Source organism: Oreochromis aureus, linkage group 13, assembly GCF_013358895.1.
Source record: "Oreochromis aureus strain Israel breed Guangdong linkage group 13, ZZ_aureus, whole genome shotgun sequence".
NCBI classification, from domain to species: domain Eukaryota; kingdom Metazoa; phylum Chordata; class Actinopteri; order Cichliformes; family Cichlidae; genus Oreochromis; species Oreochromis aureus.
Window position 1 is genome coordinate 17093159 of NC_052954.1, and position 19471 is coordinate 17112629.

Here is a 19471-nt window from a genome sequence, read left to right on the forward strand (position 1 = left end):
GGTAAGACTTATGCAAGTCCTTCTCTTTTTTTCCATTCTCTGGAGCTTATTTGCGCAAATTACAAAGCTTCATTCTATAAATGATTTTGCTATATCGATTCAATGTTCTCACTGACTCACTAGAAGAGCTTTAGTGTACTGTTTGTAGAAAGATTCAAAATGTTGTATTCTCTATGCTAATACAGCACATCTCTGTGTCGTTTCTCTGTAGAGGGAATAAGCAACTTTTTTTTTCTGCTTAAAAAAACCTCATGGATCAAAGTCCCTTACAGCCACATCCTACAATTGTCAGTGAACTGTGGGTGGACAGAGGAGAAAGCAGCAGTATTTGAGTCAAACACGGCAGTAGTGGGGCAGAGGGTGAGAGGCGTTGGCTTGTCTGGTCAGCTGAGGTTGACTGAAGCTATCACTGTAAAGCATGTGTGCGGCAGCTCTGGAGGAGTACTGTGGGTCCATTTTTTGGGTGAGTTAAACAAGCAGAAACACTGAAGATTTTAGGTAAATTCAAACAAACAAATAATTAATATCATACAAAGTAAATAGTGTGGAACGTATGTTGAGAATGACAGCAAACAGACATAATAACACCTTATAATACCATGTCATGGACATGGTATTATTATAAGGGACATGGTTGCTTGTGATGCTTTGGAGAAATAAAAGCTTTAGGAAAAGTGAAGCTGATTAAAAGGCAGTAAAAATGAAAGATGTACTTGTAAAAAGCTGTTCATGTTATTGTGTCAGCCCGTTCAACACAGATTGGACAAACAGGAAGGTCATGGTTTCTATTTGTCACAGCAACTATGAAAGTCATCTTCCAAAAATGCAGAAAAGAAGATGATTAACTTTCTGGTTTCAGAAAGTTTCTGGTTTCAGAAAGTTAATCAGTTGCACTTTTAAGACAACTTTCTGGTTGCCTTACACTGTTAAAAAAAACATCTTAAAAAAACGGTAATATTCCGGCAGCTGGGGCGCCAAAATACTACCGTAAAATAACAGAAAATAACTTCCTCATAAAAATACGGTTATTTCCAGTAATGACAATACAGTTTGTTGCGCTAATTTTACATGGGATCTTGCCTTTTCAAGTGATTTTAAACATTAAATTAGGAACATGTTAATGTGATTAAACAATGAAATTATCTATAAATAGGGAAAAAAACAAATCCTAAAACAACAGTAATATTCCGGCAGCTGGGGCACCAAAATACTACCGTAAAATAACAGAAAATACCTTTCTCATAAAAATACGGTTATTTTCAGTACTGAATATAGAGTTCGTTGCGCTAATTTTACATGGGATTTTGCCTTTTCCAAGTGCTTTTAGACATTAAATTAGGAACAATGTAACGTGATCAAACAATGAAAGTACCTATAAACAAGGTCAATGAATGTGGCAATATGAAGCATAATACGTAAATGTACAGAAATATACAGTTAACAGTTGGTTTAAATAATAATGGATTGCGTGCCCTGGGACAGAGGCGAGGCTGCCATATCGCACCATCGGCCCCTCTGGCCATCACCAGTAGGTGAAGTGTCTTGACCAAGAACACAACGACCGAGAGTGTCCGAGCCGGGGCTCAAACCGCCAATCTTCTGATCACAAGGCGAACTGCCAACTCTTGAGCCACGATCGCCCTAACTCGCAATGATAATAATACTTATGTGATGTAACAAAAGCTTATAGGAATCATGTTATATATTTTTCCATAGCATTACATTTGAATTCAACAGTTCAATCTTTCAAATAACGGACAGATATTTGTGAAATCATGATACATTTATGAATGTATTTTAACAATCTAAATATGCATATGTACAGACAGATACATTTAATAATCATGAAAATTATGTTTTAGTACATTACAGTGATTTAACGTTAATTGACATTTGAAATGTGAAGTCACAGTCTATTTACGTAACTTTAATGATATTCTAGAAGAACAGAACAAAACTGTAAAATGCACAGTAAAATACTTTTATATTAGAATTTTTTCCTACAGTGCAGCCATACCTGCGACCTTGCCGATGCTTAGCGTCATGTTATTATGTGTCCCAACATCCAATGGCATGTCACATTGTTTTCATGGCCACACCCTCACCCCAGGTGCAGAGGCCTATTTCTGTTCAGGAATGTTGTGAATACTTTGAGATTTATATTAATTGCATTTCCTACCTCTACATTTATTTTTTAAAATATATAATTAGCACAGCGTGGCCGTGCAATGTTTTATATGTATTTTTTAGGTTTTATTCCTATTAATTATATTTTCACTTGTTACCTCTGAATTATTGAATCAGACCTAGATGACATGAACTTTTCAGCAAAATTATAATTCAAATACTCCTTTAATTATTGATTATTCTCATTAATTTTTGATCATTTTATATATTTTTCCATAGTATTACATTTGAATTTAACAGATCATTCTCTCACATAACAGACAAATATTTGTGAAATTATGATACATTTCTGAATGTCTTTTTACAATCTACATGTGCATATGTACAAAAAATATATTTAAAAAACAAGTAAATTGTGTTTTACTATATTTACAGTGATTATTTTACCTTTGACATGTAAAATCACAGTCTACTTATGTAAATTTAATGATATTCTAGAAAGACAATACAAAACTGTAAAATATACAGTAAGATACTTTGACATTACTATTCTTTGGAACAGTGTAGAAGGGCAGCAGGACTTTGTTATGCATGTGTGTTTGTTTGTATGTGTCCTTCAGAATGTTTCATATCTGAAGCGACCAGACCCAGACCTCCCACTATGTGTGGAACAGACAGTTCTTGTATGGATCCCCCTTTGTTTCCTGTGGCTCTGTGCCCCATGGCACCTGCTGGCTCTCTGTCAGAGGACAAAAGTAAACACAAAACAACTGTCCAAGCTCTACATCTGCAAACAGGTAAGAAATACTATCTAATAAAGACATCTTCATAAAAAAAATTTTGTTGTTTCAGTTTATAGCTTAGGTAGGTGTCTTCTAGTTTCAAATGTTTAACTGTATACTGTTAAAAATATGTTTTACTGTAAAGTTTTACAGAATTTAAAGAAAAAACAGAATTTCTGTTATTTTTAAATACATAAAATATGAATCAAATTACAGTAAAATGACAGTAAAAGATGACAAAATGACATTAAAACTAGTTTCTGTACTTTTACATGGATTTGTTGTCATTTAACACATTTGTTGTGTTTTGATGGAAGCGTTTGTTGCGCATTCTTTTTATCTTGGGTAAAAGATTGATGTAGTCTGAATCCAAGTTTCAAATCATTTATTGCCTCAAGCAGTTCAAACCATAAGCATGTACATGGATCTCTTTCATTCAGAAAACCACTGTCTGCAAGCAGTTAGCTGTAACCAACGTCTTGAAAGAGAGTGACCTACACTTAACATTACAAAGAATTATATATGAAATTGTGCTTTTAATTGGTCAGAACTGTTGGGGAGAGGCCGTGGTTTACACTTGGCTTTCCCTCGTTGGCCCACAGGCTGGTCGCAGCCTTCTGGCACTCCGCTTTCCTCTGGTCAGGCGAGGACACATCTGGGGTGGTAACCTGCCTCTCCTATTTCTGTATAAGAGCTTTTAGCCTAGCCTCATGTCACGGTGGTCACGGTGGTATGTGAGATGCATACTTATTCCGGGCTTTGTTATAGTTCACTATACTGCAGCCAAAACCATAAAAATGCATATAAAGTAAAATTTATGAAAATATTTGACCTCACACGTTCATCCCAAGAAAATGATGACAAGTTGTATAAGTGTTTCTTTTATGAGTAAATAATATCCATGCCAACCCTCATAGGGTATAATTATGCTAACTTCACAGATGGTGCATTTTATATTGGTTATGTACTTTTTTAGAATTATTGACCAAAATTGGTAAATATAAAATAAACCTATAAAGATAGAAATAGATATTTTATATTATTCTTAATATATATTAATGAGTTTGGACAATACATGTTAAATGCCTATGGAATCACAGGATTGTATAACTAAAAATACAGTATAATTGAATGTCATTTTAAATACTAGAAAGTGCATTTTCTGAAGAAACTGCAGTGTGAATGCTTGAATCTGAATGTATGCACTGAAATGAATTAATTGCTGAATTTAAGTTAGGAATTTTGAATGAGATGAAAAATACAGAAATTTGCACCTGAAAACAAAAGTGCTGAACTGCTAAAAGCTGAAATCCACACAGAAGAAGTTGGAAAAGAGCTGAAAATGTTTTAAATGTAAATTAGAAAAACCTAAGTAATGAGAAAAGAAAATTTAGAGTCAGAAAACATCTGAATGAATATTAAAAGTTCATATTCTTTGAATCACTGAATGACTGAAATGTGTGATCCCTCCACTTGGATCCACTCAGTTTAAAAAGTTTATATTTCTGAGCTTTGAAAGACATGCTGTTGGAAAGAGAACATCGATGGCGACGTTTTGAGGGTAAAATGATGGCTGTAGAGGAAACACTGTGGAAACAGCAGCAGTTGAAAGAGAAGTGTTTAAAATGAATCTTGGCACAGTGAGAGAGAGAGCTCGTTAAGCAGGCAGGTGTGAGCCTGGTTGCTATAGTGACTGCACCCAATGGCCCCATACACACGCAGACATGCACCTCACTTTTGCTGCTTAAAATGAACAGAAAAGTCAGGCCGAAACAAATCGCTCCCAAATGAAAAGTATAAGTTGTATTGACAAAAATCTTTCACCGTGAGCGGCAGCAATGTCTAGTCTTCCTAATTCTCAGTTTTCATGCCTGTGGAGTTTATTATATGGACGTGGTGACAGTGTAAAGACAGCCTGCTCTTCTGATTTCCAAAGGAACTTTCTGAGCCATTTTAACATTGGAGTCTATGGAGGAGTTGGAGGGAGGAGGCTGTGCTTTGGTGACATTTATGAAAGAACCATAACACCTAGCACAATAGTAAACACATTGGATGAAAGAGGACAGCGATGGCTACGTTTTGAGGGTAAAATCATACCTGTAGAGCAAACGCTGTGGACACAGCAGCAGTTTTAAAAATATTTTAAGATTAATTTTTTGCTCCTCTCACTCTAGCAGTTGAGCTGTCTCACTCTAGCCCCAACATTCCGTCCCATACACACCCATTATAAACGCTGAAACGGCTGAAAAAACATCATGAAACTTAAACTGGAACTGAAGAAAAGTATAACAGATATTGAAAAGATAAATACAAGTTGAATAGTTGAATGTCTTGTCTTCGTTTTAAAGTTTGAATGGTGGCTCTATGTCAACGTATGTTGAAGTAGATACAGTTTGAAAATGAGTAAGTTGAATGAGGATTTGAAGGGTCTCCCCATTGAAATACATGGGAAATTTTTGTTGAAAAAGTTGAATAAATTTAAAAATATAAATGTTAAAAATGAGAAAAATAGAAGCAGTCATGTCCTAATGAAGAGGAATCTAACGTGTTTGAATGGTTTTTCTAAGTTGAACGGTTTTGAAGGAGATAGAATACAAAAAAAAACGACGGAATCTATAATAAAAATATAACTAGAAAGTGCATTTTCTGAAGAAACTGCAGTGTGAATGCTTGAATCTGAATGTATGCACTGAAATGAATTAATTGCTGAATTTTAAGTTAAAATGTTGAATGAGATGAAAAATACAGAAATTTGCACCTGAAAACAAAAGTGCTGAACTGCTAAAAGCTGACATCCACACAGAAGAAGTTGGAAAAGAGCTGAAAATGTTTTAAATGTAAATTAGAAAAACCTAAGTAATGAGAAAAGAAAATTTAGAGTCAGAAAACATCTGAATGAATATTAAAAGTTCATATTCTTTGAATCACTGAATGACTGAAATGTGATCCCTCCACTTGTATCCACACAGTTTTAAAGGTTTATATCTCTGAGCTTTGAAAGACATGCTGTTGGAAAGAGAAGAACGATGGCGGCGCGTTTTGAGGGTAAAATGATGGCTGTAGAGCAAACACTGTGGACACAGCAGCAGTTGAAAGAGAAGTGTTTAAGATGAATCTTGGCACAGTGAGAGAGACAGAGCTCATTAGGCAGGCAGGTGTGAGCCTGGTTGCTATAGTGACTGAGCCAATGGCCCCATACACACACACAGACATGCACCTCACTTTTGCTGCTTAAAATGAACAGAAAAGTCAGGCCGAAACAAATCGCTTCCCAAATGAAAAGTATAAGTCCTATTGACAAAATTCTTTCACCGTGAGCGGCAGCAATGTCTAGTCTACCTAATTCTCAGTTTTCATGCCTGTGGAGTTTATTATATGGACGTGGTGACAGTGTAAAGACAGCCTGCTCTTCTGATTTTCAAAGGAACTTTCTGAGCCATTTTAACATTGGAGTCTATGGAGGAGTTGGAGGGAGGAGGCTGTGCTTTGGTGACATTTATGAAAGAACCATAACACCTAGCACAATAGTAAACACATTGGATGAAAGAGGACAGCGATGGCTACGTTTTGAGGGTAAAATCATACCTGTAGAGCAAACGCTGCGGACACAGCAGCAGTTTTAAAAAAGATTTTAAGATTAATTTTTTCGCTCCTCTCACTCTAGCAGTTGAGCTGTCTCACTCTAGCCCCAACATTCCGTCCCATACACACCCATTATAAACTCTGAAACGGCTGAAAAACATCATGAAACTTAAACTGGAACTGAAGAAAAGTATAACAGATATTGAAAAGATAAATACAAGTTGAATAGTTGAATGTCTTGTCTTCGTTTTAAAGTTTGAATGGTGGCTCTATGTCAACGTATGTTGAAGTAGATACAGTTTGAAAATGAGTAAGTTGAATGAGGATTTGAAGGGTCTCCCCATTGAAATACATGGGAAATTTTTGTTGAAAAAAGTTGAATAAAATTAAAAATATAAATGTTAAAATGAGAAAAGTAGAAGCAGTCATGTCCAAAAGAAGAGGAATCTAACGGTGTTTGAATGGTTTTTCTAAGTTGAACGGTTTTGAAGGAGATAGAGATAGAGTACAAAAAATATGGAATGAATACAAATAATAATAAATAATAAAGATTAGAAGAACAATAAGTGCATTTTACAAGCATTGAAGAAATTGAAGAACAATACTGTGAATGCTTACAAGCATTCATCTGAATGAAAGTGCATTTTCTGAAGAAACTGCAGTGTGAATGAATCTGAATGTATGCACTGAAATGAATTAATTTGAATTTTAAAAAAAATAAAAATGTTGAATGAGCTGGAAAATACAGAGTTTTTAACCTGAAAACAAAAGTGCAGAACTTTTGAAAGCTGATGTTCACACAGAAGAAGTTGGAAAATAGCTGAAAAGTTTTAAATTAAAATTTGGAAAACCTAAGAAATGAGAACAGAAAATTTAGAGTCAGAAAACATCTGAATGAATATTAAAAGTTCATATTCTTTGAATCACTGAATGACTAAAGTGAATCCCTCCACTTGGAACCACACACTTTTAAAGGTTTACATCTCTGAGCTTTGAAAGACATACTGTTGGAAAGAGAAGAACGATGGCTTCGTTTTGAGGGTAAAATGATGGCTGTAGACCAAACACTGTGGACACAGCAGCAGTTGAAAGAGAAGTGTTTAAGATGAATCTTGGCACAGTGAGAGACAGAGCTCGTTAGGCAGGCAGGTGTGAGCCTGGTTGCTATAGTAACTGCACCCAATGGCTCAGTACACATGCACACAGACATGCACCTCACTTTTGCTGCTTAAAATGAACAGAAAAGTCAGGTCGAAACAAATTGCTCCCAAATGAAAAGTACAGGTCCTATTGACGAAATTCTTTCACCGTGAGCGGCAGCAATGTCCAGTCTACCTAATTCTCAGTTTTCATGCCTGTGGAGTTTATTATATGGACGTGGTGACAGTGTAAAACACCATGCTCTTCTGATTTTCAAACGAACCTTCTGAGCCATTTTAACATTAGAGTCTATGGAGGAGTTGGAGGAGGAGGCTGTGCTTTGGTGACATTTATGAAAGAACCATAACACCTAGTACAATAGTAAACACATTGGATGAAAGAGGACAGCGATGGCTACGTTTTGAGGGTAAAATCATACCTGTAGAGCAAACGCTGCGGACACAGCAGCAGTTTTAAAAATATTTTAAGATTAATTTTTTTGCTCCTCTCACTCTGGCAGTTGAGCTGTCTCACTCTAGCCCCAACATTCCGTCCCATACACACCCATTATAAACTCTGAAACGGCTGAAAAATCATCATGAAACTTAAACTGGAACTGAAGAAAAAGTATAACAGATATTGAAAAGATAAATACAAGTTGAATAGTTGAATGTCTTGTCTTCATTTTAAAGTTTGAATGGTGGCTCAATGTCAACGTATATGGAAGTAATAAGAGTTTAAAAATGAGTAAGTTGAAGGAGATTTTGAAGGGTCTTCCCATTGAAATACATGGGAAATTTTGTTGAAAAAAGTTGAATAATTTTAAAAATATAAATGTTATAAATGAGAAAAATAGAAGCAGTCATGTCCAAAAGAAGAGGAATCTAATGGTGTTTGAATGGTTTTTCTAAGTTGAACGGTTTTGAAGGAGATAGAGTACAAAAACGACGGAATAGATAAAATAGAATAAAGATTAGAAGAACAATACTGTGAATGCTTTTACAAGCATTCACACTAATAATAATAATAAAGATTAGAAGAACAATACTGTGAATGCTTTTACAAGCATTCACACTAATAATAATAATAAAGAGTGTGAATGCTTTTACAAGCATTCACACTAATTCAGAAAGTGCATTTTCTGAAGAAACTGCAGTGTGAATGCTTGAATCTGAATGTATGCACTGAAATGAATTAAATACTGAATATTAAGCTAAAAATGCTTAATTAAATACAGAATTTTTAACCTGAAAACAAAAGTGCAGAACTTTTGAAAGCTGATTTTCACACAGAAGAAGTTGAAAAATAGCTGAACATGTTTAAAATATAAATTAGAAAAAGATGAGTAATGACAAAAGAAAATTTAGTCAGAAAACCTCTGAATGAATAACAAAAGTTCATATTCTTCTAATCACTTAAAGAGTGGAATTATGTATTATAAATCTCTAATTCATATTAAAAAAATAAAATAAATGTAAAAACAAATTTGTTGAATTGAACTGAAAAGATGAACAAACATTCTGGAGAAAATACAAGCTTTAATATCCAGGATAATGTTTTTCAGACATATACACATGTGTATATCATGTTTAATGGTATTACATACATCAATTTGTTTTGAATGTCATACAAAATAACATAAAAATCTTAAGTCATATTGTACAGCTTCTTTCTGAAAAGGACTTAAATCAATTCAACAAATGTTTTTTTTTTTTTTTTGAAATAGACTAAAAATCATTTTAAAAAGAGACGTTTGCAATGTTTTAAGGTGTTAATAATCTGATCCTGTCATGTGTCTGTTCAACTTTAGTTTTTGGCACAGACTCGATTCTTAAAGAACAAATTACCAAATAATAAACAAATAAAATTGAAATTAAAGTAGCTTTTTTTTGTTAAACACTTCACCGGAGAATAAATAAAAATAACTAAATTAAATAACCAAATAAAAATAATAAGCAACATATGAAATACATAAAAATTCAACTTTTAAAACCACAATCCTGAACCTTTAAATTGTGTTGAATGGCTGAACAGCTGTTTCTATCGGTCTACTTAATCTACTGATCTGTCTACACATCTTTTTATTACTCATTCTTTTTTGTGTTTTATTGTAAACAGTGTCCACACAGTGGTAAAAGAGAACTGTATAGAGATTTTTGAGTAAACTCAAACGAAAGCCTAAGGTGGTGACACAGTTTAACACATACAAATAATCAAATAAACACATTAGTCCTTTTTGTGAACATGGATAAATAAGTATCATTAGTTTACAGCATTGTTCAGCCATGCCACTAAATGCTTTTTAACACTGTGTTTTAACCTGGGCTCAGGCACAAAGTCCCAAATTTAGTTAATCCCTGACTTTGAGTTGTGGTTATGACTAATTATTATACACAAGGCTTAATCTATCTGAACTCTAATGACACAAATATGTAAAAACCTATACTTACCAGCTGATACCCCACGTTACACACTCGGTGTGCCATGTGACCTGAAACTTTGGTACAAACTCATCATAATTATTCTGTTAACACTGTTTCTTTAACACTGTTTGTGTTGCTGTTCAGCAGTTTAAAATGTTTTAGATTGGATTACATGGAATGAATTTGAGTTCTCTTGGGGTTTTTTGTCTGTGTTTCGTTCTTAGCAGATTCTTTCTTTACATACTGTTGAATTCCAGTTACCACATTTCTGGTCATATGACATCCTGAGTGCCCACTTAAAAAAATCCCCACAGTTAATTCAACATTAAAACAAAATAAAAATATGTTAAATAAATAAAGGTTTGCTCTGTGATGAAATATTAAATAAGCATACACTGTACAGAGCACTAACAATGAAAACAATCCTTTAGCCTGTTGATCAGAGAGAGGCAGTCATTATGTCCATTTAAAACCTGTAATCAAGTCCAGTGACTTCAGAGTGGATCCTCCCTGTCATCCGGCCAGTATTTGATGTGTGGCAAGCAGCACAGAAGCAGGATAGCTGAGGACTTTAAAAGAAGAGCAGAAAACAGGAACATATGTAGTTGTAAATGTAAATATCGGTGATACTTGTCTTGTCAAAGGAATAAAATAATGAACTTACACACTCATTTAGGGAGGATCTTGACACTGCACAGAGGAGGCACAGTCAGTCTGGCAATGATGGTGATCTGCAGGGATGTTTTCCTGCAGCAACAGTCCTGCCGACTGGCCATATGATCCAGAGTAGTTGGTTTGCAATAAACAGAAAGGTGTTTATGTTAGGTAGTGTGCACTTAGAGCTGGTCCTAAGAAACAAACACATCCTGTAATAAACTGAATACCTTTAGTAGTGCTGCTGCAAATATAAAGCCCTTCTATCATGTGTGGTTTCAAAGAAGATGTTTTGGAGGCTCGGTCACAGAAACTGTGCAGTCTGTTCAGTCCTGAGTGTCTCAGCTCTGAAGGGGATGGATCACAGAGGGAAACACCTGAGTACAGATATTAAAATACACTCAAAATAGCACTCCTAAGGTCAAGTGAAAACACAATTTAAACACTTTACAAAGAATTAATACATGTTTTCATGGAAATAATGTCATTAACCCTTTTTGTTGTGAGTAAATCTCACCGACTGCTTGTGGGACAAGCTAGAAGGAAGACTTATCACAGAATCTCTCCTGTGCTCCAGATGTGAAGTCTCACGCTCTGATCGTACGGCGATGAAGATGGTGATGATGAAGCCTCTCTGATCTGTGGCATTACAGTTTCTGGCTGCTATGTGCTTCACACTGTTGGATTTTACATGTGAAGCTTGGAGAAGACACAAGAGGACTGTGTCTCTCTTAACAAAAAAAAAAGAAAGAAAAGAAACCTAACAACCTCCCACCGTACCCCCCCACATTCAGCTCCCACCTACTCACTCCACTCAACTCCCCAGCCTCACACCATCCAATGTCTATACAAATGTAGGGTATCAGCTGGTAACAGAAAGCAAGTGAAACATATGTAGTACATATGTAACACTGCTGAAACATTTCTGGCCAGAAATGTGCAGTTATCAGCCAGTGCATTTATCATCCCAGACCCAGACCCACCCTGATAAATGCACTGGCTGAAACATGATAAAAGCTCATAAAAATGTATGTTTCATTGAAAGATTTGTCCAAAAATATAATGATATACTTTTGAAAAAGTTTAAAGATTATAACAAACTGAAATCAATAACATTTTTGTAAATATTATTTCAAAATAGAGGCACAGATAAACTAACTTAACTGTCATTATCGCTGTAATTAGGTATTTTAAACGTTTAGTCTGTGTTGTTCTCTCAGAAACAATGAAGAATCTGTTGAACATTTGTGTTGTGTGGGCAATCCTCTGGTCCACCATCCCTCCCTCCCAGCCACAGTGAGACTGGGGCAGCCTGGCAGGATTTTGAAGCCTGGCTGCAGAGAGGATATGCCTACACTGTTTGTTTTAAACTGCTGTATTTGATTTTTCTGACATTCATAGATTACTGTTAGATTTTCTGTAATAAATATACTTGTCATATTTTACTGATATCATTACTTAATTCATGTAATTGTATTTTATGTAAAAAATTCAAACATTATACTGCAATGCAGGGCGTTTTTTCTTAAGTCAACTTTAAATATATCGCTCTACTTTCTTAAGTCATTCAAAAATATAAACATTACTTACTGTATTCAAAGATCTAGATCATGAGTCATCACAGGACAATACACAGTATACAGGGTCATGGTAACTATGGTAGGTCTTCATGACTCCAGAATGGAGACATCGCTCTGGCTGAGAAATGAAAATTAGGTCAAGCAGTGTGTTCTTCTCTGTGGTAGGGGCAGTGATGACCTGTGCGTATCCCCTAGACTCAAACAGCTCCAGGATTGGTTTGTTTGCACTGGATAAAACATTCTCATTAAAATCACCACACACTATGATGGGATGACAGTCCATGATCTCTAATGAGTCTAATAGGCTTACCAGGTTTTTCAGGAATGGCCTCAGAGTGTAGTCTGGAGGTCTGTACACAACTGCAATCAGTGCACTGACTGGTGCTTCAACCTTTAAAGCCAGAAATTCAAGGTCAGTTACATTATGGATGTACTGTTTTTCATGCACTTGAATGTCACTTTTACATAAACAGCAACTCCACCACCACTTCTGTTTGCCATTTGGGGAAAGTTTGTGTAGGACAGGTGTCTGTTGCGTTTGAACAAATTGTAATTTTCAAGTGGAGACTCTCTGCGACAAAAGAGCCCCGCAGGTGTGTTTCTGTTAGGCACAAAACATCTGCTAGACACAATTCATGGTGACTCTTGATGTCATTAATGTGAGCTGGCAGTCCCTCTGTATTATGATGAACAATGGTGAAAACCTCTGACCTGCTCAGTGTTTGCCTCACGTGTAGAAGAGGCATCATGTCATCAAGGTTGGCTTGTCTCATGTTCTCAAGTGCTGCAGTGATTTCTGGGTTGGTGAATATTTTTTTCTCCTCCATATCAAGAAGATACAGTCCACTGAGAGACGTCACTCTACTGACAGCTACGTAGGCCATGCCGGGCTCAAAAATGCTCTTAAGAGAGACAACAGCTGATGTAGTTGTCATACCTTGTACCTTATGTATTGTACATGCAAAGGCCAACTTTACTGGGAACTGTCTTCGTACCACTCCTTTCTGCTTTAGATTCTCCTCTGCTCTCTCAATGTACACCATGTTGTCTGCTGGTGTGCGGTTATTCTTTCCAGATGTCTCATTATCCATTTGAAGTCCAAGCTTGATGATGTGTTGGTCATTTTCAGAGTAAACTACTCTAAGTAGTTTTCCAAAAGCTCCATTAACCAAACCATTTTGTATGTCAATGTTTCTGGTGAGCATGACACGAGCTCCTTCTGCAACTTTCAGTGTGTCTGGTAACTCGTTTTTACCTCCTTTCAATGGTCTGTCTTGAAGTGCCATTCTGCCAGTTCTAGGATCCTTTCTATAATCATCTGCATGGATGTCAATGATATGAGTGTGGAGCAGACCCAGTGTTGCAGAGTTGTGCGCATCCACTTCTTTGTTAGTTGCAAAAATGTGCAACGCATCAGTCGGACAATGGGCTGGTTCAGTTATGGCCTGTGACAACAAATTTCTATCTGCTTCGCAAAGCACATCCAACTTTCCTTTCACACGGATTCTGTTCAGCATCTCAGCAAAGACAACATCATCTTTCTGACGATAATCTCAGTCAGAGTGATCATCTGAAAATGCTCCCGCCACAGGTCGATCTCGGACGGGTCGTGCACACAGAGAGGTTTCGACTGTCGCACTGGGGGTAGCTGATAGAAGTCTCCAACAGCAATGACTGACATGCCTCCAAAGGGTCTCCGAGTCCCTTTTATCTGTTTGAGTCTTGCATCTACATATGCAAAGAGATGTCTTGACACCATAGACACTTCGTCAATGATGATTATTTCAGCATTCAAAAGTTCTGATCTGACTTCATCCAGCTGATTGCCAAGTCCCTGAATAGGAGGTTTTAAGCTTCTAGGGAGCTTGAGAAGAGAATGCAGAGTTGTTCCAGAAATGTTAAATGCTGCAGTCCCAGTGAAAGCAGTTAACAGGACAGTGGGTTTTGATATGTCAACATCGTCTGCATATCTGGGCACTTTGCTCAGTATCTTAGATGCTTCTGAGTAGATGCATTTGATAAGATGTGATTTTCCTGTTCCAGCACCACCATTAATATAAAAGAAAAACTGCTCTGGATTTAGAGCACAGACTCTTTTAATGCACCAGTCTCTAACTGCATAAAATATGCAGGCTTGCTTCTTATTCAGATTCTGAAACATCTGACGTAACAAAGTGGGATCAATAGCAGGGGGTTCCCTGATGGCTCTGACTTCTGTTGAAGCATCAGCCTGACGGCTGTAGTCAGGCACATCTTCCTGTTCATTTTCATTGTCTCGCTCTCTTTCTTGTTCAACAAGTGGCAACCTTACAAGATCTGATTCAGGTGCCAGATTACACCATTCGTCAGTCACACCTCTGTTCTGCTCATATTCCTCAACAGCGGTCTCGATCTCCTCACTGTTTTTCTCATATTTCTCTCTGTTTCTTTTGACAATGTGTTGCACGTACTCAAGACGGTCAGTACCTGGTAGCTGTACACAGCCAGCACCATAGAAAGCCTGATAGGTTGGCAAAGATGGCGTTTTCAGTTCGTTGTCTGAACGATGAGGAAGGTACAGTTTAAGCAGTCTTCCATAATATTGCTCTGGATGTTTTTCTTGTGAGCAGCGGTGAAATCTGATGATAGCAGGCTTATCGTTTTTGCGCCTTTGCACAAATCCCATCTCATTGAGAAGGGCAAAACATCTTTACCTTTTGTCTGTTGGCCATAGACAATCCTGCAAGTAGCAGCAAAGTCTGCCATGCACATCTCCTCATACTCTGGTGTTTCAGGTCTGGCTTTGTATTTGTCATTCAAAGATGTCATCCAAACATTGGAAGACTCGGGTGTTGTGTTGTCCAGAACTGACAGGGGACGACTCATTTTCACAGGATTATCATCAGTTGGTATGAATATTACAGCACGTGAACATTGCTTCATGTGAAGACCACATGCACGAGCAACACACTCCTGTGCACTGATCTCTCGCTTCTTTGAATATGCCTGCATGACGGCTCTCATTTCATCGCACTCATTTACACTGTCTTTATGGGAGCTCTCAATGACAGTTTTCAGGTACTCAGATAGCCACCCTCTTTTTAGATATATATTTCATTAAATAATTTGCAGCGCCAAAAGCATCTAGAACAAAGCTTATGTCGATATTACTGTTCCAGGCTTCAAGCAGATGTGGATTATAGCCGTTTATCCAAGAGTCTTTTGGATCACGCTTTAGTATGATCGTACTCCTTGTGTTCATTTTATTCAGGTATCGCTCATATTCTGCATGTGTCAACTTGCATCTTGCCAAGAGCTGCTCTAAACTCATGGAAGCAGTTTCAGGTTCATTCAGGAGCTGGTTCAGTGGTCTGAGCTTGTTCTTTGCTGTTTCTACCTCCAGTTCATCATCCTCACTGGGTCTTGTGATCATTGTCTCATTGCAGGGTGGTTTGGGAAAACCAAAACGGCACCCAGAGTTTAAACTCCTAAAGCACGTCTTTGTGTGGTTCTTACTGTGTTTTTGCACTTCTGTTACTTTCTTGTACAGTTCAGGTTGTTTATGTGGATCAGGCAGCTGTGCTGTGATGTATTTGTTTATAAAATCAACAACAGTTTGATCATCATCATCCTCAAACACAGGAGCACCTTCTACCCACAGGAGGCAGTGTGTGTGGGCTTCCTCTGTGCTGAAACTCCACTCTGTAAAAGTAGTCAATGACTTTTGCCAAGTGGCTCTGCAGGAGATAAGAGTAAATCTCTGAATAATGCTTCAACTCTCTTGTCAAACATGCGCATTGTTGTGACAGGATTGCTTCTCAGGATGTCACACTTTGCTGACCAGTCGAGTCCTTCAAAATTCACTTGTTCACCTTGCTGCCTTGTTATTGCTTCAATCACTTCAGGCCAGCGCATTTCAGCAGCTGAGAATGTGCAAAAGAACGTGGGAGTTCCCAACTGTCTGATCATGGCAAAAAGATCTCTAGTTGTTTTCTCCCAATAGGCTGGGGTTCCTCTCAGAGGCTGCATGAATCTCACTGCATCTTTATTTCGCACCAGTTTCTCCACCTCATGTTTATCTTGCAGCATGCCTGAGGTTATTTTTCTCCCATCTCTGGTCAAAGGCTTTGCCTTCCTTAACTGGATTGTCATGCTGGAAGTAGCCAAATGTATTTCAGTCACAAACTGTGCAAAGAACAAATAGTTTGTGTCTTTGGCAAAACGGTCATCAGTGCAGAAAAGTCTTGATTTGAAATACCCACTGGGGGATACTTTGATCAGCCTTCTTTCATCAAGTGTGTTTTGGCCTGTAGGGAACTGCACAGGGAAGGCCATGGCCTCCAGTTTAGGTGTTTTGAAAAACTTATTGGATTGTTTTCTCTGCAGGAGCAACAGAGTAGATTCCTTCACTGAAACATAATATCTCCTCAGCCACATCAGGGGCTGCAAACAGGACTCGAGTGCAAAACCACCATTAGTCAGTCCATCTGCTTGCTCTGAATCATCTCTCATCTGTTCACGTGGTTGTTCACCATCACAGGGTAACGTGTCAATATCCTGTTCATTTTTATTTTGTGCTTCACTCAGTGCATTTTTCTCACAGCTGTCAATTTCCATTAAATCAGCCTCATCATAATCGTCCTCATTCATGTTCTCATCATCATCCTCCTCATCTTCATCAGGAAGTGTTGGATCACACAGCTCAGCATCATCTCTGATGCTCACATCCTTATACTGTGGATGAATCTGCTTGAGTTTATGCAGTGCTTGCACAAGTTTAGACCAACTTACAGTCTGAAACAGCTGATGACCTTTGTAAGACAAGCGTCTCTTCAGTTTAACTCTCATCACCTGAGAATTTATTCTCAATCGAGGCAATGCTTCAACAGTTTCCTGTACCTCTGATGGGACACAGACCACATTTCCTCTAATTGCTCTCTGTCTGCCTTTGGGAAGAGGAATAATCTTGGCAAATGGTATGCACTTGGCTATGAGATGTCTCTCCAGTATGTTGAGATCAGACAATTCAGGTGGAATATCAGCAAGATCCAGTTTATTGGCAACAGCAAGTGCTGGCATGGATCCATTTTTAAGATGATTGTGGCAGGTGTGACAATCCACTCTCTCTTTCTCTCATCAGGCACATTGCACTGCTCATTTCTGCAGTTTTCATCACAAACATGAACAAACTTTCCTGTCAAACATGTTGCAACCACATGTGGGTTTACATAATTTGACCTTCTGCAGGGTCGCACTTGGTTTGGAAATGAAGCCTTGAAACATACAGTACATGGGTATGATGGTCCAACTTTGATTTGTGATTTGAACACAGATATGGCCTCGTTGATCACACTGTTGTCACTCTCTTGGGTTTGTCTGTTCACCCATCTGTATTTCCTTTTTATTTTCATGGCACATCTCATGTTGTGCATAATCCTGAATGCAAGATTACTTTGATACCTGACTCGCATTAGTTGTTTCATCAGTTGTCTCTGTCTCTCTCTGAATTCTGGGTTTTCTCGATACCTTTTAGTGATATAGCTTTTTTTCTCCTCTCTGAAATCAGTATTCTCACAGTAACGTCTTTTAATATATTGTTTTTGTTTCTGTCTAACTTTAGCATTCTCACAGTAACGTCTTTTAACATACTGTTGCTGTTTCTGTCTGAATTCTGCATTCTCACAGTAACGTCTTTTAACATACTGTTGCTGTTTCTGTCTGAATTCTGCATTCTCACAGTAACGTCTTTTAACATACTGTTGTTGTTTCTGTCTGAATTCTGCATTCTCACTGTAACGTCTTTTAACATACTGTTGTTGTTTCTGTCTGAATTCTGCATTCTCACTGTAACGTCTTTTAACATACTGTTGTTGTTTTTGTCTGAATTCTCCATTCTCACAGTAACGTCTTTTAACATACTGTTGTTGTTTTTGTCTGAATTCTCCATTCTCACAGTAACGTCTTTTAACATACTGTTGTTGTTTCTGTCTAACTTCAGGATTGTTTTTATATGCCGTGCTTGTGCAAGATTTTTTCTTTTCTTTGTAATCTTTATTTGAAGCGTACTTTTGTCGTTCTTTCCTTTTTTGGTTTTCTTTTCTCTGATTTCTGGGTTTCTCTGATGCCATTAATCTTCTTTTCATTTTGTGCCTTTGTTGTTTATTAACTTTTTTCAGTTTTTTTAAAACTATATCAGAAAGATCACAGGCAGCAACATTTGTTATTGCAGCATTTGATTGACACGAAAAAGCATCATTTGATGGAAGGAAATTTAATTCACTGCATAGTTCTTCTGTGGGTATATTAGGAGGTTCATTCTGATGTTCATATGATGTGAACTGAGTCATGTGGACTTCTTTTTGTTTCACCAGTGGCGTGCAAATGGACATTTGACAAAAGATGTTCTCAGTCAGATCAGTGGTTGTGTTTCTCCTTGGAGTAGAGGAGTTTGCTTCATCAACAGTTGTATCAGAGTGTGTAGGTGCCACAGCAGTGGCAGCTGTTGGTCTGCAGAGTGTGTCTGTGATGGTATCACTCAGGTTGACTGTGCTCATACTGTAGAACTGCACAGGCTTCAGCTCATAGTTACAAGAAGGTGATATCTCCATCCCTTCATAAGAATCCTGGAGCCTCTTAATCATGTCACTGAGGAGTGTGAATTTCAGCATCACAGCCGTACCACGATCACGTGACCATAGTGGTAGAGGAAGACCACTGGCTGTTCTGGAGTGTGGATCAAAGAAACCATATTTGCCTGATGTGGATCTGAACACTGCGATACACAATCCACTCATAATTAGTAAGGCATACTGCACATCTGACAACAGGCAGCTCAGTCCTGCTTCTAAGCTGAGAAAGGTATCTACTGCTTCCTCTGAAGGTTCTCCAAATGTCCCATACCGGGAAGGCTGTGTCATGTCGACATGATACATAGACCTGCGAGCATCAACTTTGTCTGGCAGCTCATCGGTTGCCAAATGAATACTCTTGGGGAATCTTTTCTTGGCCTCTTTGTACATCACATCACCTTTATCCAAGACCAGATTAAGGTCAGCTGTAGTCATGTTATCATTCTCATGAAGGAAAGCAAGAAATGTGATTGAGTTACATGTGCACTGACTGTTTCTGGAGTCCCCATATTTAGGATGAGCCTGGCTGTGAGATGCAGAGACATGTGCTACAGAGGGCTGGTTTTCAAGGTTCA

The 19471-nt window shown here is 37.6% G+C and overlaps 1 protein-coding gene across 1 annotated transcript in view; it reads left to right on the top strand.

The window, feature by feature from the left end:
- The first annotated feature begins 325 nt into the window (after positions 1-325).
- LOC116335146 (canalicular multispecific organic anion transporter 1-like) overlaps positions 326-19471 on the top strand; it is a 146562-nt gene continuing 127416 nt past the window's right edge. The window contains exons 1-2 of the mRNA XM_039621455.1: positions 326-463; positions 2748-2924. Coding sequence (XP_039477389.1) covers positions 419-463; positions 2748-2924 — 222 coding nt within the window. The 5' untranslated portion in view covers positions 326-418. The remainder of the gene's footprint in view (positions 464-2747; positions 2925-19471) is intronic.